Source organism: Ursus arctos, unplaced genomic scaffold (genome assembly GCF_023065955.2).
Source record: "Ursus arctos isolate Adak ecotype North America unplaced genomic scaffold, UrsArc2.0 scaffold_17, whole genome shotgun sequence".
Classification (NCBI taxonomy): domain Eukaryota; kingdom Metazoa; phylum Chordata; class Mammalia; order Carnivora; family Ursidae; genus Ursus; species Ursus arctos.
Genome location: NW_026622841.1, coordinates 54,019,065 through 54,043,233, shown reverse-complemented (window position 1 = coordinate 54,043,233; position 24,169 = coordinate 54,019,065). Strand labels below are relative to the sequence as shown.

Sequence of the window (24,169 nt, the reverse complement as noted above, 5' to 3'; positions counted from 1 at the left end):
ACAGTCGGCACGTTAACTCATCCCAGCTCATGCCCGCGCCCCAGTCTGATTTCTTGGCAGTGGAGATGCGGCGAGGGAAGGTGGCCTTTCTCTGGGATATGGGCTCCGGGTCCACGCGGTTGGAATTTCCAGACTTCCCAATTGACGACAACAAATGGCACAGTATCTATGTAACCAGGTAGTAGAGAAAGTTCTCTCCAAGGGTCTCTTTAAAACTGTATCTTATAAATTTGTAACATATTTGTCACACCCTATAATCTTTGAAACTTCAGGGAAGTCAGATTATAGTAAAAGGATAGTTGGTTCAGATTCACTATAGAAATAAGGGCTTTTTTTTTTTCTTATTACAGAAGAAATAAGCTTTGTTACCAAAATCAAAAATAAAAGAAGAAAAAAGTTAAGTTTGTTGCCTTTAGAATGTTAGGTCTAAAGGTGAGGCGGCCAACCCGGTAAACTTTGTTCTCCCTGGTAGAGGGGGTGAGAGGCAGCAGGGTAGAACTTCCACGTGGCAGGTGCGGTGTGCACACAGAAGAGGAAAGAAGGCAGGGGTCTAAGTGGGGAACGTGGTTCCTTAAAATTCAGATACAAAGCAAAATCCTTCCTTGTAAAGCCTCTCTCCAGCAGTAGCTTCTTTCAAGGTTTAGCTGTATCTTTCCACTTTTCCATAATACTGTGGTGTGTTCTTGCTGGTGTGTTCTTGCCTTTTGCTCTGTCGTTTATGGAAATGGAGTAACACTGAAGGCCGCAGACTGTTTCAAATAGAGTCAACTCATTATTTGTAACTGGTCGGAGCAAGGAGGTAGCACGATGCAACTTACGATTTAGAAGACCTTCTCAGCAAGGTTTTGCGAGTAAACTGGGGGTGGGGTGGGCAAGACTGGAAGAGGGAGACCAGTGGGGGCCCGCTGCAGGGAACACGGGGAGAAGCAGCTGGAGGCTGTCTAGAAACAGATGTGTACACGCACTGACAGACTTGCAATTCCGAAAGTGTTCTTTTTGCAATTCTTTGTAACCCTTAGATTTGGAAACATCGGTTCATTGAGTGTAAAGGAAATGAGCGCAACTCAGAAGCCACCAACAAAAACAAGTAAATCCCCTGGAACAGCGAACATTCTGGATATAAACAACTCAACGCTCATGTTTGTTGGAGGGCTTGGAGGACAGGTCAAGGTAACATTCCAGACGTTCATCTGAACAGGACTGACGGGCTGCTTTTACCTAAAACTGGTATGCTTAAATTATTGCATATATCCTAGGCAGGTGATTATTTCTTGTTTCTATTATTTTGCTTAATGACAGTAAATTTGCAGAGTTGGGCTGGTTTTCTAAAGCAAAGGACCCTGCCGAGTAAAGAGCGTAAATGGAAAAGAAGCCAGCGGCTCATTTTGCTATTCGGTTCCTTTTCCAGGACTGAAACAAGAAATTCCGTATTCTGCATTCATTTCTGTAATTTCTCTTATTGCCGTTCTAACTCTAGTGGCAGAATAATGCCAACTCGTGTTTAGCACGGAGGCCGCTGCGATTTCTTTTACTCTACCCGCTATCCGCTTACTGGATCAAGCGGAGTCACCCGGATTTGGTTCGGTGCCCCGACAGTAAGGGTGTCAGTCCCTGCTGGGCCCTCACCACTGACCAACATGCTCTGAATCTGTTTCCTCGCCTGTAAAAGGGGCTTCTCTCCAGGGACCCTGGTAACCGAGGTGATCTTTAAGATCCTGTCTGGTTATCACTCATTCTACGGTTCCACTTAATAATTGGGAGGAAATCCAGTGATCACAGCCTGGCCATTTTTCTGGATGTTGTTTTCTCAAAATTTGGGTGTTAGATTTAAGCTCCTAGGAAGGAGTTTCGTGCATGTAGAGCGTGCATTCCTTCCCCGCCCCCACCCCCGCGGCTTATGTCTCTTCTGTTTGTTTATATTAGAAGTCTCCCGCTGTGAAGGTTACTCATTTTAAAGGCTGCATGGGAGAGGCCTCCCTGAACGGACAGTCCATCGGCCTGTGGAACTACATTGAACGGGAGGGCAAGTGTCACGGCTGCTTTGGAAGGTAACGGGCCCCACGATTTAATACACAGTGTCATTCACACCCGAGAGCTGCTTAGAGAATTCACATGCCCATCACAGGTGGCACAGAGTTTGTCCTGTCGGTCGTCTTACCCCACAGGGTAGGACGTAGGTCATTTCCTAACAGAAGCACGGGTATCCTTTTTAACCTTTACGAAGCAGTTTTCACTGTGCCCGTATGCTTTCATCGTGGGTCCTATCGCCGAGAAGCATCACACACCCTCTCAAGCCACCTCTGTCTCAGCCACAGGGAAGTCTTTGGTGAATCACTGGACATCGTTATTCTGAAAAGACCTCCAAGGATGAGAATTTTGTTTGTGCTGCCAGTTTTTATAGATAAATCTTTCCCATTCTGAAATTCTAGAATTCGAGAAATTAAATGCCTTTGGCAATGGCGAACAGCTACCTGACATCGTTTGGCTGATATTGACATAATAGCTGCATTTAATAACTCTCACTGAGCTCAAGAGCCCCTGTTTTACTTTCTAAAAAAATAACTAGCGCTTTGGTAATTAAGACAATAGATTGCCTCTGCCATTAGAGAAATGTAACATCTGATATAATTCTGTCGTCTAATGGGCTGCTCTGTCCAGATAGATATCTGTAATTAACAGTGAGCTGAGACAAGATCAGTTGGAAGCAACTCCCATTACATTTAGAAACTCGTGGGCGAGTTTTCATTTTGTTACTGTCAGATCCGTTTTCTCTTAGGGCTTGTAACTTGGGATTTTGTGGTTTGAGCCTTTTATTTGCTTCTTTCCCTTTATTTCACTTGCTTTCAAAGTCATGACCAGAACCTTGGTTATTGGAGCCTTATGACTGAAAAAAATATTAGCTTTGGTGTCTAAGTTTCTCAGGCTTCCTCTCCTACCAAATCCCTCTAGGTGACTTTGTAGTAAGTCATTTCACCTTGTGGAGACTTGGTTTCTTCTTCCAGAAAAGGAAAATGAAAAGTATGTTGTCCTACCTCCCACCCTGGTAATGAACACATGTCATGATGTATTTGAAAATACCAGATAAATGTGAAACACTGCACCAGTGTTCACCTCTGATCTTCCTGTCACAGTCCATTGCTTTTTAGGCGGATGTCTCAGAATTATTTTCTTGACAATAAACGCGTAAAACCCAAGGTTTTATAACTGGCAAATAAGATAAAAAATGATATTACCCAGTGAGGTAATGACACCAGCTCTAGAACTCTGGGAGCAGAGAACTCCCCATCACATCCCCATCCCTTTTTCCTCGTGCTGTTTTTCTAGCAGGGAAGTTTCCCCAGCAATTTAGTGATTCTAACTTGAAAGCTGTTCTGACCCCTGGACTCTGGGCCCCACATTGACCCCAGATCATTAATCTTACTTGTGGAAAGGAAAAGTCTTAACAGAGCTCGAACGTTTCTGATACGGAAAATGTCCCCCTACTTCAGCTGTTACAGTGTTCCCAGTTTCACCTGTCATTTTCAGGGTTATCTTAAAACCCCCGGCCTTAAACTGCAGCAGTGAGTGAATTAAATGCCTGCTAGCTCTTCTCTTTTGTTGGAATGAGGAAGTCAGTTTTCTTTGTGGCCACCGGTTTTCTTCTCTTTGAAGAAAACCCTCCCACCTCACGTCCACCCACCCTGGACCTCCGGCGAAAGATGAAGGTTGCTACAGACCGAAAGGAGGGCTTGGCAGGTGCCGCCCCCCTCCTGACCCGAGTCCTAGAACTGGCTTTTTTGTAGAGGGCTGACCACCCAGCTGAACCTTAGGACCAGACTGACTCATGGGCTCAATCAAAGGTTTGATTAAATGTTTTTCTGGGTGCTGAACAAATCAGCTGGCTGATACTGACTACCTTATATTGACTACCATATCTAACGTGTGTTTTTTTAAAGAATACTAGTTTGATAGGATATTAATGGATACTTATTTTTAAGTGAGGGTGCAAGGTGTCTCCTGACCATAAATGGTTGGGAAACACTGGGTTAAAACAGTTAAGTGCACTTCTTTATTATGAGGCCATCAGAAGCTTCTAATGTGCTAACACGCAGTAACCTTGTCCTCAGGACAGGCTGGACTTGCAGCATTCCCAAACTCACTTGATCCCCAACTTTTTAAAAAGCAGCATTTCAGAGTCGTGTATGTTCCATAGAACATACAGTGGCAGGTGCAGAGAGAGACGCAAGCTGGTGCTTTCTGCCCATGTTTGTAAATTGCGTTGTCGTCATTTTAGGCAAACTTCCCTACTTATTAGGCAGAGACTTTAGCTCAAAGAATTAGCAAACTAATTCTAGTAAACGAATCAATTTTTATAGATCGGTGATGAGAATTCAATGTGCTTTTGACCTGTATGTGTAATCTGCCATTATTAAATCATTTGTGCGGTCCACTGATGCTCATACTGAGAAAATTATTTTTTAAATCTAAAGGACATTTACCTTTGACTTATATTACCAAGTAAACAAATCGAGTTGTTGTGGTTTTTTGTTTTTTTTTTTGTTTTTTTTTTTGCTTTTTAATTCCTCTTTGGATATATTTACACTTTTTTTATATGTTATCAGCATATGTTTATAATTATGAACGATCTCTTAAATTCTTAAAGCATATTATACAATAAGCCACTGATTCTAACAGTTATCATCTAAAAATGGAAAAAGCCTTTTTATTTAATTAGTAGGCCTTTATTCTGGTATTAGTTATGAGTGGATGTTGGGACAGGTGGTGTTGGGACCTTTGAGACAAGCCAGTCACCTGTGTTCCAGGCCCCCTGCTAGCTGCTGGCGATGTCAGCATTTGTCCCAGGAGTTGATCTCCTCCAACGTCTCCTGGTCTCCAGGAGAGACACCTGTGGAAGCACAGAGGACGTTCTCCGTGCTGTGGCACGTGGAGGCACAGGTGAAGTGGCATCAAAGGCCCGAGGCCCACGTGACACTGCACTCACTCTCATACAGCTGCCCCGAGCGCTGCTGGGTAGTGCAGCAGGCCTGACCCCCTGTCATGAGAGCTTGCATCAGAGGCCTAGTGATTCTTGAAGGCTCACTGGGCTGAGAGCTGGGGACAGAGGGTTGCTGTTGTCAACCTGGCTTTCATTTGTCCCGGGATCCTTTGCCTGGGCAGGGGCCCACCTGGGAACAGGCACCTGGGCTGACTGGCGAGGCACGTGGGCCTCATGGTTAAGAACGGAAGCCTCGGCCACAAAGGGACAAGCCCCAGAAAATTGTCATCAACCTGGGCAAGAACCTTCTCAAGAGACGCACATTCAAACATGGTTTCATTTGAATGCATCCCTCTTTGTGGCCACCTCTTGTGGCCGGGCCCTGCTGATGGGGAGAAGCCAGAAGCAGAGAGTTCCCATTCTTGAGAACAGAGAACTCCCGAGCTCTGGAGAGGGACAGGGCGTGCACAGCGGGACAGGACAGATTTCTGGAGTTTTGTATGAAACCCGGCTTCACCATTTTCTTGGGTGTAGCCTTGGACAAGATACTTAATCTCTGAGGCTCAGCTTTTAATGGGCAAAAGGCGACCCTGCAGAGACTTCTGGACAAAGCCGAATAATCAGAGCTAACTGGAGGGAACATTTCAGTGCCAAGCACTGTTTAAAGAACTTTACATGCATTAAATCATGTATAGCCCTTCCTGAGAGCTTCTGTTATTTTCCTTATTGGAAGGCAATGAAGCACAGAGATGTTAGGTAACTTTTCCAAGTTCACACAGCTAGTGAATCGGGAGACAGGGATTTGAACCCCAGCAGTCTGGTTCTAGGGTCTGTGTCCTTAGTTGCATGAAACGGACCAGCCAAGAGACAGAGCAATGGGACATGCCTGCAGGAAGTCACAGGATTCAGAATGAAAGAATAGAGAATTAAGCCGCAGCTGCTTCACGCAGAGTGCATTTCCTGTAAGTTCCACTTCTAAGACAGGTCAAAAGACATAAATCTTTAGAAAAAGCTGGACTGAGGGAAGCTATCAGCTTGAAACCTCAGGCGTCACAAAGCGCTGCTATTTTTGTTTTGTTAATGGGAACAGTGTCACCGTTCGGTTACGTGTCCTGCGTGGAGATGTGGAATCGAGTTGCCCTTCAACTGGGAAAAGTGCAAATTCCTGTCCCCGCAAAACACCTGAATCCAGATTTCACTCTGAAGCCCAGAAACATGTTTTTAAAATGTAAACAGAAGGGGGAATGAACCATGAGAGACTATGGACTCTGGGAAACAAACTGAGGGCTTCAGAGGGGAGGGGGGTGGGGGAATGGGATAGACTGGTGATGGGTAGTAAGGAGGGCACGTATTGCATGGTGCACTGGGTGTTATACGCAAGTAATGAATCATGGAACTTTACATCAAAAACCAGGGATGTACTGTATGGTGACTAATATAATAAAAAATTATTAAAAAATAAATAAAATAAATGTATTATGAGATGTTCCAGATAAACTCACTTTGCACTTGAAGAGTGAATAAGGGCAGTCTTTTGAGGTACGGGGGTGGCCACAAAACACACTGACCTGAGAAGGACTGAGGCCTATTTTAAATAACTTTGTCGTAAGCTCATCCTGCAGATTTTTGAGATTTTTGTTGTCAATGATGATTTTTGGGAGGGGGTAAAATGGTCCTTCTGCTACGTTGGTACCTATTTGTTTTCCATCATTATTCCAGTTTAGCTGATGTATTGCTTAAAACCAGTAGAAGGTGATAAAATGTTAATATAAAAATTACTCTGAAAGCTTTGGAATTAAGAAAGGACAGTGACATTAAAGGAAATCAGAACGAATGAAAATCTTGATAAGTAGAAATATTTGTAGTGATTATCCATCCTGTGAAGACCTTTCTTCTAACTACAGTGAACACCGCGTTAACTTTCTTTTCCTTAGAGAGCAACTGGCATTTGCCTTGCGTAATCTCATGGCAACATATTTTAAGATATGACTTACACTTATCAAATTATGGAAATAATAGCTCTCCCACAATGTTTGTGAGGGGAAGACCTCAGTAAATATATCCTTTCTTCTCTTTGACCACCCTCCTGAGACTAGATGCTGTTTCATCTGCTCTGCTTTGCAGCCCCCAGAATGAAGACTCTTCCTTCCATTTTGACGGGAGTGGGTATTCGGTTGTGGAGAGAACGCTCCGGGCTGCGGGGACTCATATAATTATGCTGTTTAGTACCTTTTCACCCAATGGGCTTCTTCTCTACCTCGCTTCAAATGGCACTGTAAGTATATACAGTCCAATAGTTATGAGGAGATTTATGTTTACTGACTGCTTTATGAGTCATTAAACATATATACGAATATAAGATATACATATGCCATAATATTGCCCCATTTTAAATATTATGTTAAAAATTCACTGATGACCCGTTGCAAAATACAGGAGACCACCAAGTAGAAAACACCCTTCCTATCACTTACAGATATCAATGATATTTGTTATTAAATTTTGACTTTCCTCTATTGTGTTCCATGTTCACTCTAATCACTTCTTTGAATTCCATCTACAGGAATTTAGCGTTAGTTTTATCCTATCGTGGGAGTGATTTCTCTCCACCATCTAGTACTGGCCCATTTGTCGATCTAAATGAAAATGCTACGAAGATCCCACTTCTCTTACTGTAGATTTTGGCGACATTGTTTTTCTCTCCCTTATATCTAGGTAGTATTCGAGAAAGTCTTCCCAGACACGTCAGTTTCCTAGCAGAGACCTCTGACAGTTAGGCCAGATCCACATTTCTGAGTTTGACTTTGGAAGGTTTCCACCGCCTGCAACTTGAAGGCAAAGGGAATCTGTGAGAACAGTGTAGCCCTGGGTAACCCTTTTCTCTTCTTCGCAGAAAGACTTTTTGTCCATCGAGCTGGTGCGTGGCAGGGTCAGAGTCACAGTTGACCTGGGTTCGGGGCCTCTTGCCCTTATCACAGACAGACGCTATAACAGCGGAACCTGGTACAAAATCGCCTTCCAGAGAAACCGAAAGCAAGTTAAGTGCACAGAAGGGCAATGAGATGTTACAGGTCACCCTCGCAGGGACAGAAATCCTTCCAAAATCAGGGACGCCTCGGTGGCTCAGTTGGTTAAGCATCTGACTCTTGATTTTGGCGCAGGTCACGGTCTTGGGGTTGTAGACCAAGCCCCACGTTGGGCTCTGCACTGAGCGTAGAGCCTGCTTGGGATTCTTTACCTCTCCCTCTGCCCCTCCTCTCTTGTCTCTAAAATTTTTTAGAGAGAGAAAGAAAGAGAAAGAGAAGAAAGAAATACTTCCAAAATCAGCAGTCTTTATTTACTTTAGCTTCTTGGGGACCCTTGAATGATATGCTAATGGAAAGCCATTGTTTTCTTTGAAATACTAAATGCCAGGATTCACATTTTGTTGGGGGAATTTATAATTCTATTTTTTTTTTATGGTTTCCAAGTGCATTACCTAACATTAAATACTGATTTGGAATCAAAGATCAAGTCCATTCTCTTTGCTGCCACACACATAACTGCTGTCATTCAGCGATATGTATTCTGGATTCATGGACTTTCGTACAGAGGATTTTCATGTCTCCTTTAACAGCCAGGAATACTCCCTGGTCAGATGTGCAGAATGTGAAAGAATTTATAAAGAGAGAATTTATCAATGAACTTTGTTTTTACCTTAATGTAGAAAATGATTTTCATTTTCCTGTCTCTTCTTTTTAGGAATCCTAGCAGTTATTGATGCGTATAACACCAGCTACAGAGAAACCAAGCAAGGTGAAACTCCAGGAGCATCTTCTGACCTCAATCGTCTAGATAAAGATCCAATTTATGTGGGTGGATTACCTAGGTCAAGAGCTGTGAGGTATATCCCATGGCATAATTATGTCCGTAACTGCCGAATGCGTTAGTTTCCTAGGGCTGCCATTAACAAGGCACCACAAGCCAGGGGACAGACAACAGAAGCTCTCTCACAGCTCTGGAGGCTACAAGTCCAAAAGCGGTCAGCAGATTTGCTTCCTTCTGGGGGCTGTGAGAATCTGTTCCATGCCTCTCTCCTAGCTTCTGGCAACTTCAGGCCTTCCTCAGCGTGTAGATAACATGCTCTGTGTCTTATTACCTTGTCTTCCCTCTGTGTGTGTCTCTCTGTGTTCAAATTTCCCCTTTTCATAAGGACACGGGTCATATTGGACCTACCCTAATGACCTCAGCTTAACGCGATTACGTCTGTAACGACCCTATTTCCAAATAAGGTCACACTCACAGGTACTGGGGGTTAGGACTTCATCATCTTTTGTGGGGGACAAATTTTAACCCGTAACATCTGCCTTGACTCAAACCACTATGTGTCATATTAATTGGGATGTAAAGAAACCCTTCTGTAGTAAAATTAATGATTTTCTGTCTGCCTTTAGAACACCTAGAAATCGTTACTTTTAACTAATATTATACAATATCTGGAGACCTCATTTTCCATCACAAGTTGTTCTCTCTAGAGATTTTAGCAGAATCTTTTTCAGGGCAAAAAAATCATGCTGTCTGCAGACTTATCTGGATTTCCCCTTTGTGTGATGAGGGGAATAATGTATGTGAAAGCTGAAAGACTAGCATGAGGAAGTTGGAAGAAAGATGGCAGAGGAGGCAATGAAATCGTTTTAACGCTACTCACGTTTAGCTTTGTGACTAGTTTTAGTAACTGACATAAGCTGTCTGTGGGTCATTGTCCTCAGTTGTGTAATTTTGGACTGGACATAAAATTAAATCCTAAGTTTCTTTCACACCATTAAAAAAAAAAGTCCTATATGAAAGTCCAGCAGTCAAGGCAAGATGGATTCCAGGGAGTGGGATTATCAAATGTCCAAACTGAGTCACCCAGCCCACTATCCCATCTTCAGCGAGTTCTTGCACGGAATCCTGATACGCCACACAGAAGTGCAGCCACTCTGGATGCTATAAGTTCAGCACCCCAGATCCACTCCTCACCCCTTCTCTTGGCCAGAAATTTCTGAAAGTTCCAAGGAACGCAGTTTACCACCACAGTCGCCATGCCCCTACCCTGTCTTGGAAATGAATTCTACTTAAACTTCAGGGGAGTTGGTCACTTGTCCCTGAGGTCTTATCCCTCTGCCAAGATGGAGCCAGGACTGGAAGCCAGATTTCAGATGTCGTTTCCTCACATGGTGGCAGCAGGACTAGATACTCCTGTAGCAACAAGCTGTGTCACGGCTCATCTCTACGGGACCTAAATGGACACCATGTAGACATTGGAGAAGAGGTCCCATTTTATAGGAAGATATCCCAAATCACAGACTTTTATGCTAGAAGGAACTTGGGTATCTATCAAGGGCAGCCTCCTCCTCTACAAAGGAAGAAACTGAGATCCAGAAAGGTCGAAATCCATCCTCAATCAAGTAGTTGCCTACTGGTCTACAGCTCATTGCTTAACACAGAGGGAGAGAAAAATGAGCTGGGACCTAACTGGAGACCATGTGACTTCAGAGTTTCCCTGTGACCAGCTGATGCTTCAGAGTGTAACTTGGAGATGTTCAGTCATCTCCATATTTTGGAAATCAGAGTTTGGTCACGTGACAGCCTCACCCCAGCCAGCAGTGTGGCAACTTCTGTTAAGAAAAATATGGTACTGATATGGAGTCAAAGAAACAGTGATTTGGATAATCCTAGACTTCACCAATGCAATTATTTCCTTCAGGACAAAGTGTAGGACTGTGTAGTTGGACAACGGCCAGTGACTTCTGTAGCCATGTGGTCCTAGGGACTAACACTGCCCGCACTTGCATCCATGGGAGGCTTACGGCCATGCTCTACCCTACATGAAACTTGGATTTCGGTCTATGTGCCATTGCTTCCTCATGACTGTGGACTGTCTTTTGTAACTGACCTGTGTTTTACTGAGCATATTTAAATTGCAGTGACTACTTTCCCTTAAAATATTAAACATTTTATCTAGGTAGTCATCTAGTCTAACTCATTAAATTCAACCCCTTTCCTTGGTCCTAAGGAGAGCATTCATTTGACCTGATGTCTTCACCATCAATGTCCTTCTTAGAGGGAGACCTAGACATTTCTGCAGAATGACAAATAGAAGATTTTCTTTACTTGGAGATCCATTTTTATTCCTTTCAAAAATGGAGTTATAAAATCCAAATTTTGTTGTTCTCCCCACAGGAAAGGTGTCACCAGCAAAAGCTATGTGGGCTGTATCAAAAACCTGGAAATATCCAGATCGACCTTTGATTTACTCAGAAATTCCTATGGAGTGAGAAAAGGCTGTATACTGGAGGTGGGAAACATTTTATTAATATTGGAATGAGTTTCTATAAATGTCCACTGACTTCCCAATGTAGTAAAGTAACAAAATCTAAGCCAGCAGGGGGGATGGGAGAGAGACGACGGGGAGACCGGCAGTAACCCCCACGGTGGGCGGTTCAGCCTTCAAGTGGGCCTGATGGTGCTCCTTCCTCTCTTTTGTGACCAGCCTATCCGAAGTGTTAGCTTCTTGAAAGGCGGCTACGTTGAACTGTCACCCAAGTCTTTGTCACCAGAATCAGAATTGTTGGCGACGTTTGCCACCAAGAACAGCAGTGGCATCATCCTGGCTGCCCTGGGCAGGCAGGGGGAGAAGCAGGGTCATCTGCAGGCCCATGGGGTGAGTGGCTCAAATGCTATTGTTCAGCCGGGAGCTCAGGAAGGAAATGACTTCAAGAAACACTAGATGGAAAATGACTTAGTCATGAACATTTACTGTATCCGTGTGGCCACTTGTTTGTATGAGTGTGCATTTCAATACGCAGAAGTTATACTGCTGAACGTCTTTCCCCTCTGAATGGGTGATTTCTTTGTGTGACACAATCCATTTTCCTTGTCTAGCTACTGAGAAGAAAGATACTTGCTGTCTACCTCTAATTCTTTTCAAACTCGTCCAGACAGTACAAATTGAGCTTTTTTTCCACGTTACAGTTGTTACTCTTTATTCTAAGGCCACGACAGTAGATCCGTAAGTTCTGTAGAGGTTTTTGGCATACTGCTCCATGAAGCACAACTCTCCTTATCTACAAGTAGGACAGAAAGAGAAATGTGGCCTGTGATAAACATGGTGGACCAGCCATAGGAGAAGAGAGAAAAGTCGATGGTTTTCCATATTTAGATTCCATTTTAAGAGCATAGATGATATTTACTCTTTCCTCTGCTCGCGCGTACATAGATCACGTAATCCGAGGAGGCTTTACTGAATGCTGATTTATTGTGTTACCGAAGTAGAGGTCCCGCGACCGCAGCCCACCCCGCGCTGTCCTCCACCGCGCGCGACGCTTTACAGACGCTGCTCCCCAACGGTCACACCCACACCACGGGGTGAACGCTGCTTCCGACGTTCTGCTGAGGAGATGGGTTCAGAGAACTTTGTTAACCTGCCCAGGGTCACACAGCCGATCTAGGCCAGACCCAGGACTGGAACACCGGTCTCTAGACCCCTCGTGTCTCCCAAGCCACTTGGTGGAGGTCTAACAATGACACAGTGGTGTATGGACTCCACCCATCTTTTCCCTTTTTTCTAGTTGAGATGAAATTCATGTAACATAAAAGTAACCATTTCAAAATGAACAATTTAGTAGCATTTAGTGCTTTCACAATGTTGTGAGGCCACCTCTTCTGTCTAGTTCCAAAACATTTTTATCACCCAAAACAGAAGCCTATGCCATGAAGCGGTCCCTCCCCAGCCCTGGTGACAACCGGTCTTCCTTCTGTGTCTATGAGTGAATCCCCCTGTTCTCTAGACGGCACAGAAACGGGCTCGCACGGCATGTGATCTTCCGTGTCTTCCACTTAGTGTGTTTGGAGCCTCAGCCCCACTGGCAGGTGTCGGCACTTCATTTCTGTGGCCGAAGTGATACTCCGCTGTGTGTGCGTCACATAGCTTGCTCACCGATGGCCAGCTGGAGCCAGAGCTACGCTTTGGCCATTATGAATGCTGCTGCTGTGGACGCTCACGTACAAGTGTTGTCTGAGTACCTGGAGTTCTTTCGGGTATAGATACCTAGGAGGGGATCGCTAGGTCACACAATAATTCTGTGGTTCACTTTTTGAAGAACGGACGGACTTTTCCTCCACTATTCTTAACAGGAGCATTTGCTAATCAAAGTTTGCCGCTCTGTCACCCAAGGCTCACAACGATATTGTGAAACACTCCTATTCCAGTCCTGCTGCTGGAGCTGTTTTCAATGTGGCAAAATAGTTCTCAGAGCTTTAATAATTTCCAAACTCTTCAACCTTTTAATCCCACTTTTAGAAACATTTAAAACAATTTCACAGGCAAAAAGTGTTATGTATGGTAACAAAAAATTGGAAACTAAATTTTTAATAACACATTAATCAATACTCAATGTATCTATTGGTTGGCACATAATGTGGCAATAAAAAGTATGAAGGCTATGTAGAAATGAAATCTTTGATATGGTTAGTGTTACGAGCATAATGCCGAATATAAGTTATATAAGTAGAGATTAGGAAGTCATATACAAAATATAAAAGAGTTGTGTTAGATGGAGATGGTGATATTCTTAATAAATTACTTACTTGTTAATATTCCCACGTTATCTTCATAAAATAATAATTTAAAAAATCACATAGTAATGTTTTTTCTACCTGAAATCTCTTAGCAACCTTCCCAGCCCTTCTTTTCCATCATGCTGATTGAAGGCCACATTGAAGTGCACGTTAACTCTGGGGATGGGACAAGCCTGAGAAGAGCTCTCCTGCGTGCTCCCAAGGGCACATATGGCGACGGACGAGAGCATTCCATTTCCTTGATAAGGACCGGGAGGTATCTGTGTACAAGGGCATGGTGACCTCACCAACGGGAGCCTTGTTAGGACACTCTTTGCAGTGAAGTGATTGGATGATTAGTGTGAAGGCATGAGCATTCAGAGATTTTATACCTCCAAAATAATTCTGGAACCTTGCTAGAATACCTCCCTGGAAATTAATTTCATCTACTTTGAAATAAGATACTTGTGGAATTTTCAAAATTGAAAAACCTTAACCCTACTCTTTTCTGGGGCCCAGTATACATTGTTTTAGATCAGATTACTTCTGTGGTAAATAGTACCATGGTGTTAGTAAATAACATTAATACTAAATAGCAAATGGAAAAATAGTAACATAAGAAACAGTAAAATACAAATAGTAAAATAGTAAAATAGTGGTGTATCAACTTACCTATGTATTTCCCTCCAAAACTGTAGACTGAGTATTTTAAAAGCATGCTGGACATTTCATCACAGATAAAGTAAAAGAACAATACCTTCCAAAAAGCAATTGAACTGAACAGTATTTAATAACACCCATTCATTTGGGGAGAATGTTCAATTGTAAGTTTTCATTTTCAAGATTCACCTTTTTAGTCACATAGTGTCATGTTAAAATTTATCTTTCAGTATGAACTTTCCTCATTCAGTATGAACTTGTGGAATTATATATTAAAACAGGCAGTTATGTTTCATTATATTTAAAAGCTTTTTTTTTCTTTTGACCTTTTAGAGTTATCACTGTCCAAATGGATGAGATGAATCCTGTAGAAATGAAGTTGGGCCCCTCAGCAGAAAGCAGGGCAATAAACGTATCCAAGCTGTACTTAGGGGGCATTCCAGATGGGGAGGGGACATCCGTGCTCAAGATGAGAAGATCATTCCATGGCTGTATCAAAAACCTGATCTTTAACATGGAGTAAGTGTAACTGTGCTCTCGACATGTGTTTGCACTTCCTAGAAATGTTTTATTGCGGACTACTGATGCTCGCCTGCTATCTGATTTTGCTTTTGAGGTTGCCTAAAATCCTACGTTTCTGAATAACAAGTGAACCCCATTCACAACAGTCACCCAAATGGATTTTATTGGATTAGAATGAGGGGTAGATCTGGTAATCCTAGAATTAAAAACCCAAACCATTGAACATTAGTTCCATAGGACTATCAATAAACATCAGAGGTCAAATACACTTTTGACAAGCATTCCAGGGAATACAGAGGTTTTGTGATGCAAGTTTCTTGCTGTCTTGAGCTCACTGCTTTAAGGAACCTTTACAGCTGGGCTCCTTGCGGCTTCAGATTATTAATGGCTCCTCCTGAAACAATGACTGTCTAATTAAGAACTGTTAGTCTGTTTCTTTTGTGGAGCTCATGGTGAGGAAGAGAGCTGACATGTGCCCATGGACAGTTATTTCTTCCTCACTCACCCTGTGCCTAGGTAAGAGTGCTGCTGGGACAAAGGCTGTGCTATGACCTGGAGGTGGGGGGTGCGGGACCAGAGTCTGCAGGGGAGAAACTGACCATGCGCTGAGCATCAGGAGACCGCAGCTCCCCTCCTAGCTGGGCTGCGGATTTTGCCTCAAGACCTTGAACAAGGACTTGGAACTTTGATGGTCACGGTGTCCTTGAAATTTAAAAGAATAAAACATTGCATTGAATTGCAGCACAATTCTAATGTCAGAGCCTTGGTTTACTTATCTGTACAGTTGATTTATTTATTCACCCAGTTCTCTGTTTATAAATACACTAACTGATTTGGCATCTTCTTCCTCCTGAAAGCCATGAGGCTGGGGATTCCATAGGGCAGAAACGTTTCTGTTCTGTTCACGACCATGTCCTCAGAAAGTGCTAAGGGGGTAGATGCAGACGGGACGTGTTGCAAGGGCAGCAGAGTAAAGGGAATTAGGACAAGTGTACTTCATGACTTCCTGGTAGATGTAAACCTGTGAGAAAGAAAGAAATCAGTGTTTAACTGAAGCCAGTGTGCACTACTGTGAGAGCCAGAGCCAGAATCTTTCCCTACGCCCAGCCCAGGCTGCAGGAGGAGCTGACGGCATTTGAGCCAGCTCTTGCCGGATGGTGGCCAGGTGGACAACATGGGAGGGGCTGGAGTGGGGTGGGCCAAAGAATCAAAGGACAGGATATAGAAGATAGGATATACAGACTTCTAGTCGCTGTGGAAGATGGTCAGTTTGGTTACCCTAAGAGTAATAGATTAATGGTTTTTCATGGATTTTAGTGTTCAATAATCAAGTGACTTTGGTTCACGTGTTGACTTGTAGTATCTTAATTTTGTAAATACTTTGTATCTAGACATTTGGATTTCACGAGCGCGGCTGGCAACGAACAGGTGGACTTGGACACCTGCTTGCTTTCGGAAAGGCCAAAGCTGGCTCTTCATGGAGAGGACAGTGAGCTCCCGCCGGAGTCCCAGCCTTTACCAAGTCTCGTAAGAGGGGCTTTCCTTACTTTTTTTAAAATTCAATTAGCCAACATATAGTACATCATTAGTTTCAGATGTAGTGTTCAACAATTTATCAGTTGCATATGACACTCAGTACTCATCACATCAGATGCCCTCAATGCCCATCCCCCATCTAGCCCATCCCCCACAAACCTCCCCTCCAGCAACCCTCAGTTTGTTCTCTATCATTAAGAGTTTCTTATGATTTTTTTCTCCCTTCCCATATGTTCATGTTTTGTTTAATTCCGCATAAGTGAAATCATATAGTATTTGTCTTTCTCTGACTTACTTCACTACCCATGTCATTGCCAATGGTAAGATCTCATTCTTTTTGACGGCTGAGTAATGTTCCATTGTGTATGTATTGGCCAAATATTTTTAATGGCAGTTAATGGTTTTCATTCTCTTTTCCCTTTTCTGATTTGTCCATTTCCTTGGTTAAAAGCACGCACTCTAATTATGTAGATGGTGGTGCAGTCACGCAAAGAGCAGTACCTTCCAAGCAGAGCCAATCGTTGAGTTCAAGCCAGCTCTCTTGGTAGCATCCACCCCTCCTCCCCCCCCAAGCCAGAAACGTGAGTCTGTGGCCTCACGTGGTTCGGACTCACTGTGTGGAGGGCGCTGTCCGCACGCAGGTTCCCGAGCAGACCCCTCCCACACTGGCTCCTCTGCGCTGTACCTTGCTACCACCCGGGGGCAATTAGAGACGTCCCCCTCAGAGACGCGGCAGGGCCAGGGGCCTGTGGCCACTGCCAGTTTCCTGGTGCACGTGCCGTAGCTGCTCCTGCAGCCGCCGATACCCTCCGGCCCTTCCCCTGATGAAAATGCATGGGAATTTTAAGCAAACTTGAGTGGGACTGAGGAGAAAGAAGCTCTAATTGCCTTCTCAGAAATAAAGAGATAGCAAGTAAATTATTTAAAGCAAAGACTAAGTCTGTGCCCACATGTAGCTGTTGATGCTCTGCAGAGATGTTTTTTTCGTGGAAAACCTCGTACGTGTTCGTGGCCGCCGTGGCTCTGTGTGGCTGAGAGTCCGTCTGCATCTCTTACAGGAACAGTGTGCTGTGGACAGAGCCCCAGAGTATATCCCCCATGCTCACCAGTTTGGCCTCACGCAAAGCAGCCATTTCGTGTTGCCTTTCAATCAGCTGGCTGTCAGAAAGAGGTGGGTATTGTTCCAAAGTCTTCCTCAGGCGTCTCACGGAGAAAGGACCCGGGAGGGATCCAGCGGTGAGAAGGCAGAGAACAGGAAGGCAGCCTTTGTGCACAGCAGAGGCTTAAATGTGGTTCAGTCGGGTTCCTGTGGTTTGTCCTTACCCCTTCTTGGTGAAGGCCAGTTGCTGCCTCTCTGTAGGAGTGTAGGAAAGAACACAGGTAGGTATCTCTCTAAATCACTCTTGTTCTAGAATCTTAAGTCCTCTGGACCTATCATCATCTGGACTTTCAACCCCACTCCATTGTAAGCACTTACTAATCTGATCAAACTGTCCCCCCCAGACTCTCTCACTGCGCCCCTCAAGCTCCCTGGTGCCACACCCACACCAGTCTGCCTGGTCCTTCTCGCCCTCACACCTGCTTGGCCCCACGGACCCTTCCTAGGCTAAGCCAGCTCACATCCCACAGAGAAGGCCTGGGACTGGCCAGGGTTCCTCCAGATTCCACATTCCTCCTCTTCTCCAAACCCTTCAGACTGCACCCGTTGTTACCGCCCCCTATGATCACTGCCCCATCACACTGGCTTTAGACCTTGACTCAGTGTCTTTGTTCCACAGCTCGGGCCATCATTCTCCATGAATTCAGCCGCCCCACATCTGACCTTCCAAGTCCTCTGGCGTCTGTCTGTCAGAGGGCTTTTCCTCAGCCATCCTCTCCCCATGGTCCCACCCTGGCCTACTTCGTAAATATCCATCCCACCTCCCAGATCTCTGTTGGAAGCATTCTATTAATCAACCCCCTCCTCCTCACTTCTATTGTTACTTCCCATTCCAGCAGCTCCTCAACTGTATGAAGACCTCAAAGCCCTCATGCTTTCTCACCACTCCCCCTGCAGCCCCCCAGCACAGTTTATCCCAGACCCAGATGGGCTCAGAGTCATTATTACAGGTGTTCGTTTGTGAACTGGCCCTGGGTAGAACTCCTACTTGGCTACTCTGTGCCAGAACCCAAACTGTTGGTCAAGGCTGGAGAAGTATCTCTTTCCTCCCTGGTTGGAAGTGAAGCCAGCGATCTCAGATGGAACCTCCAGATGACACAGGCAGCCGACACAGTTCTCTAATATGTTCATGCTGCTTTACCTCTCATGTCAAAACTCTGTACATTTCCACAGCCTCTCTCCATGCCCCAGCCGATAACTGCCTCAGTGAACAAGAGAACTCCCTCATCTGTCCGCTACCAAAAAGAGCACCCCCTGCCTTTGTCCCCACCCTTGCACCTCTTCCCCTACTACCACAGAGGAGGGGTGCTACTCCCCCTCTCGCTTGCCCTCTGGAGCCCATCCCCTCTCTCAGAGCCATCGCCCTCATCAGCATCAGTGTTAACAAGAGGAGCAAACATTTGTGCCACAGACTGCCTCAGTATCGAATACATATACTCCAACTCAGTCCTCAAAATTATCCTGTGAGGAAGGTGTGCTCTTTATTTTACACATGACGAAATGGAGGTACAGGGGAGTTAAGTCACCTGCTGAGGGCACACAGCAGAACTAGGATTTAAACCCCAGCACTGTGTTTATGCTGGTAACCATTTCCTCTCTGGTAGTTCCTACCTTAAAAAAACTCCAAGCAACTCCACATCCCCTCTACCCCCACAGTATCCTGGCTGTATTTCAAGACTTCTTGAAAGAGTTGCTTTAAAACAAAACAAAACAAAACAAAACAAAACAAAACAAAACAAAACAAAAACCTGCCTCCTGTGGCAGTCTGCCTTTTCCCCTCTCATTTCCTCTCTACCCACCCAGTCAGCCTCCCCTCACTTCTCGGTTGCTCTTGCCACAGTTATCCCAGACCTGCTGTGCCCACATCCCACAAGGCTTTCCTTGCTGGGCCCTCAGCACTACCCATGCACTTGGCTGTCTTTACCCCACACACTCCTGATTTCCTACTCTCCCTGCCCATCCCTGCTCAGTCTCTTTTGCGGGCTCCTCTTCCATCAGAGAAGGCCCAGGGCCTCTTCTGTGTATTCTCCCAGGCGAACTTCCATATTTCAGTGGCTTTAAAATACCCTCTATTTGCATGAGCACCCACCTGCCTAGCCCGGGCCTCTGCTTAGGACTCTGGAGGTGTATACCTGGCTGGCCCCTCCACACTTTCCTGTGGATTGGGACGGGCTTCTCCACACCAACATACCCAAAGAGAATTCAGTCTTCCCCCAAACCCACTGTCCCCATCTTTGCCATTTCTGTAGACATCAGCACCATTGCCCTGAGTGCCTAGGGCCCTAACCTAGAGATGGTTACTTTTGTTCCCTCCCTCTCCAAATTCAGCCCATCTGCAAGTCCTATTGCTTCTTCCTCTGGAACATTTCATGAATTAGTTCATCCCCTCGACATCCCCCACAAGCCCTGGTCGAAGGCACCACGACCTGGCCTCTGTGGACTGTGGCAACAGCAGCCCGCCTAAAGCCTGCTGACACCCTGGCCTCATCGATGGCTTCTTCACATCACAGGTTCCTTTGAAGATGTAATTCAAGCCATGCCCACCTCCCTCAGTACCGACTCCCCACTGCACTTCAGATCTAAATACTGCCTCCCGGAGCCCCTCACCCACGAGGGCAGAGCCACACTCTCCTGTCCCGCCCCTGAGCGCTCTGGTGAGGCTGTGCCTGCTCCTGTGGGAGGCCGCCCAGCCAAATGAGGCCACTGCTTTCACAGACTCTGTGCTGTCCGAAAACGAACTGCAGGTCTCTCCTGCTGGGCTTTGTGGGGCTTGCTCCTGTCATTCAGAGCTCAGCGGAAATACCATCTTTTCGGAGCTGCCTGCCTGACTACTTAATGGAACCACCAGTTCGCCTCTCGTGACCCAACTTCCTCTGACAGATTCCAAGTATTAGTTTTGTGGGAGAAAGGACATTCCTCTTTGTTCACTGCTTCAGCCTCAGCATCTAGAACGTTCCTGGCACATATACATAAGGGGTAATCATTAATTGGATGGACGGATGGATGAACGAATAATGAATGACTCTCTGCCGAGATGTTCAATATAAAGGTTGAAACAATTATTGGGTTCTCTCTCTGAAGCTATTTTTAAAAGTAAAAGTTAAAGTTTATTCCTTTCTGAGGGCTGAGCTCTTGTTTTCCTCCAGGCTCTCAGTTCAGCTAAGGATCCGAACATTTGCCTCCAGCGGTCTGATTTACTACATGGCTCATCAGAACCAGGTTGATTACGCCACGCTCCAGCTGCACGGGGGCCACCTTCACTTCCTGTTCGATCTCGGGAAAGGCAGAACAAAGGTCACCCACCCTGCACTGATCAGTGACGGCAGGTGGCACACGGTACGCTCTCGGGAAGCTTGTGATCGCTCACGCTAAGTTTTAGTCCATCCAGTTCACTGTCGTGAGATGACCTAGCTTGCTTTGTGTCCAGTGGCTCCCCTGTAGAACATAAGCTCCTTGCAGGCTGGGACCTTTGCGACGTCCTGAAGTATCACCAGGGCTACCCTCCGTGCCTGACACCTAACAGGCACCCGGCAGACACTGGGGAATGAGTGAAAGGTACCAAAAATGTTCTCGACCTGATGAGAAATAAATGAAGCCCACCTGTGGCGTGAGTGAGCCAACCCCTAGACCGTGGCGTCTGCTTTCTTGTAACTAAGACTCAGGAGTACTTGCTGTTCTAAGGTGCGCTTTACCTGTGCCTGCCCGTCTCCTGCCAGGCTCCGGCTTCTCGGCACCGACTGTGTAAAAATCGGAGCCATCCTTTAGGAGCTCATTCATGTTATTTACAGCTATGATGAACAAATGTTGCAAACAAACATCTGTTAGTGTTTTCTCAGATTCCTTAAAAACTGGATATTCTCATTTCGTTCTAGGTCAAGACAGAGCACTTTAAAAGAAAGGGCTTCATGACGGTTGATGGCCAGGAATCCCCCACGGTGACCGCTGTGGGGGATGGTACCATGTTGGATGTGGAAGGAAAGCTGTACCTGGGAGGCCTTCCCTCGGAGTACAGGGCCAGGAACATTGGAAATGTGAGCAGCATTTTCTGTACGGGGCCCATTTCACCTTTATTGTGGCTGCGCTTCTGTCTTTTTATCTTTAGTAAGGGAAAATGTTTGTTAAATTATCTTGCTTGAGCCTGGGGCTTGGCTGCCTGATAGAAACCTTTTAAACCTTGTCCCCAGCTTATCTGTTTGGGCTTCGCCTGGAAGCCCTTGAAGCTCAGCCAGCCTTTCCTGCCTGTTAGTTAATGACCATTTCCCTTTCCACAGCCATTAGCCCTGGTACGATTCGGGAAAGCCAGTGGATTTATATTTGCAGATTAGAAAACCCAGCATTCTTGATTTTCATACTACTTAATCCAAATCATAGAAAACACCCTTACTGCATTATTAGCCAAGATGCTACTAGCGAGCAGCTTTCTTTCAGTTGGATATTTATGGAAACTATTGTGGAAATTCGATTTTAAAAACCAAAAGCTAATATTTTAATGTTTTGTTGAAGTATAGGAAAAACTGACCCTGGCCCTTCTTGTTATACTTAGACATCTATTGTCCTGTCATTTGGTTTAGATTACCCACAGTGTCCCCGCCTGCATTGGGGAGGTGACAGTGAATGGCAAACAGCTGGACAAGGACAACCCAGTGTCTGCATTTGCAGTAACCAGGTGTTATGCAGTGGCCCAGGAAGGAACTTTCTTTGATGGAAGTGGATATGCAGCTCTTGGTACGTATTATCAATACGAAAGAACTCTGGGCTTAGCCTGCACTTGGCTATGGATCCAAGAATGAAATACTAGGACAGGACTCCTGGCCAAGGCTGCAGCAAGAGCACTATTAGTTAAGCGTTCCAGTTTATCCGAATTTCTCAATTTCTAATATAAAAGCCTTCTCCCTCGCCGCTCTCCAGATGGCCTGACGCAGGCTTGCTCCCAGCAGCGGGGCCGCACCTCCCGGCAGAGGGCACACATGCGGTGCTGGTTTCATCTGTGCTTCCCCTACCCCTAAATGTATGTAAGGCATATTGTCACTGCCAAATAACGGACTTTGACAAAAATGAGCATAAAATAGCTAGACCAGCCAGCCAAATACAAGTCAGGTTTGATGAAGAAACTGACCCCATTGAGACTGTTGAAAATAATGACCCTAAGTAGAGGAATTTAAATGTCTAAAATGCCTTAGAATGTAAATTCCTTAAGGCTTAGAACTAGCCTTTGTAATGTATGTGGCATTCCCTCTCCATTTAAGGTCCTTGATTTGCTCTTAACCTCCTATCTGCCCTGGGATCGTGCTCCTCTCGCCCTCTGTTCTGTTTCCTACCGCAGGGAACCACATTTCTGTGGCTTACAGGGAGGCCGTGGTGGAAGATCAGGGGCAGGCGGGCAGAGGGCAACAGCTAGCACACATCTCTCACTCGGTGTTTTCCAGTTCTGATAACCGCACCTGCTCCCAATTCCCCTTTAACCCTGGACTGAACGATTGCCTGCTACATACCCTTAGTTTGTTTTTTCAGCTTTCCCATCACCTAAATAAAATATCCATTTCATTAAATTCCCACTTTAAAAAAAACCCAGTTGGATGCTCATCTGCTCAGTAAGTGACGACTTGCCCCGTACTGGGAGCGCAGAGTGCGCTATTCCTGGCCAGATGACGATGGGATCATACAGATCAAATCCTTCTGGCTTTTTCCCTCTGTGGCTCTAGATGAGAGGATGGGTCGGCCTCAACTCCGGTCTGGCTTAGCCCTGAGGATGGTGATGTCTTCTTTAACAGCCTCGCTTCGTCTTACAGATGAGGAAGCCAAGGCTCTGAGGGTGGAAGTGACTTGCTGGTGAGGATGGAGCTGGATCCAGAGAAGGAGCTAGAGCCAGGCCTCCTGAGCCAGGAGCCCAAATGCTCACCCAGCCAGCCAGCCCCTGACCTCTTTGACCCTGAGCCTTCTTGGGCCAGGCTCACCCCTAACTGGGGGTTATGTTTGTATTTTTCAGTCAAGGAAGGCTACAAAGTCCAATCAGATGTAAACATCACCCTGGAATTCCGTACCACCTCTGAGAACGGAGTCCTCCTGGGGATCAGCAGCGCCAAAGTAGATGCCATTGGATTAGAGATGGTAAATGGCAAGGTAGGTGCTTGATCCCGATGGGCTTCCCGCTTGCCCCAGTGTCCGAAACAGAGCAACTGCGAAACAGTAGAAATAACCAGATCCAAATTTCCAGTGATCCATTTCAACGGAGTGGAGAAAAGGTTCAACTAATCCTAAGGAGATTACAAATGACAAACAAAACTTGAAATTGAAGCAACATTACAGCCATAATACATCATCTGAAAGTTGCCAGCCTGATGCTCTTACCCTCCCTAATATTTGTTAACTTGTTCTTTGGAAATAGTTATAGATTGAGAGCAAGGTACAGTAACACGTACAGGGAGGCCCTCTTGCACCCTCCCCCAGGCTCCTCCAGCACCAGCAGCTTGCGTAACTCTCACACAACATCACAGCCATGAGCCGACATCGGCACAATCTAGACTTTTTTGTTATACTAGTTGCACGTGTACGTGTGTGTGTGTGTAGCACTAGACAATGTCATCACATGTATCTTGTTTAGCTTTATGTATCCACCCTCACAGTCAAGACACTTAACTGTACCATTACCACATGCTCCGTGGAGCCACCCCTTCATATCCACACCAACTCGCTCCCTAACCCTGGGCAGCCACGAATCTGTCCTGCAGTTCTGTTAT

The 24,169-nt window shown here is 45.4% G+C and overlaps 1 protein-coding gene and 1 long non-coding RNA gene across 3 annotated transcripts in view; one reads left to right on the top strand and one right to left on the bottom strand.

Annotated features, from left to right (window-relative positions):
• LAMA1 (laminin subunit alpha 1) overlaps positions 1 to 24,169 on the top strand; it is a 159,127-nt gene that overhangs the window by 132,099 nt on the left and 2,859 nt on the right. For both annotated transcript variants that reach the window (XM_044383133.3, XM_057313235.1), the window contains 16 exons: positions 45 to 178; positions 1,020 to 1,170; positions 1,924 to 2,048; positions 7,100 to 7,250; positions 7,869 to 8,013; positions 8,717 to 8,858; positions 11,180 to 11,294; positions 11,490 to 11,660; positions 13,669 to 13,832; positions 14,549 to 14,734; positions 16,129 to 16,264; positions 17,332 to 17,444; positions 20,579 to 20,768; positions 21,305 to 21,463; positions 22,004 to 22,157; positions 23,419 to 23,552. In XM_044383133.3, the coding sequence (XP_044239068.3) occupies positions 45 to 178; positions 1,020 to 1,170; positions 1,924 to 2,048; positions 7,100 to 7,250; positions 7,869 to 8,013; positions 8,717 to 8,858; positions 11,180 to 11,294; positions 11,490 to 11,660; positions 13,669 to 13,832; positions 14,549 to 14,734; positions 16,129 to 16,264; positions 17,332 to 17,444; positions 20,579 to 20,768; positions 21,305 to 21,463; positions 22,004 to 22,157; positions 23,419 to 23,552 (2,370 nt within the window). The remainder of the gene's footprint in view (positions 1 to 44; positions 179 to 1,019; positions 1,171 to 1,923; positions 2,049 to 7,099; positions 7,251 to 7,868; positions 8,014 to 8,716; positions 8,859 to 11,179; positions 11,295 to 11,489; positions 11,661 to 13,668; positions 13,833 to 14,548; positions 14,735 to 16,128; positions 16,265 to 17,331; positions 17,445 to 20,578; positions 20,769 to 21,304; positions 21,464 to 22,003; positions 22,158 to 23,418; positions 23,553 to 24,169) is intronic.
• On the bottom strand, positions 14,880 to 18,656 carry LOC130543941 (uncharacterized). Its single transcript, XR_008959738.1, has 2 exons — positions 17,380 to 18,656; positions 14,880 to 15,758 (listed from the first exon to the last, which is right to left on the bottom strand). It is a non-coding gene; the product is annotated as an uncharacterized LOC130543941 (long non-coding RNA).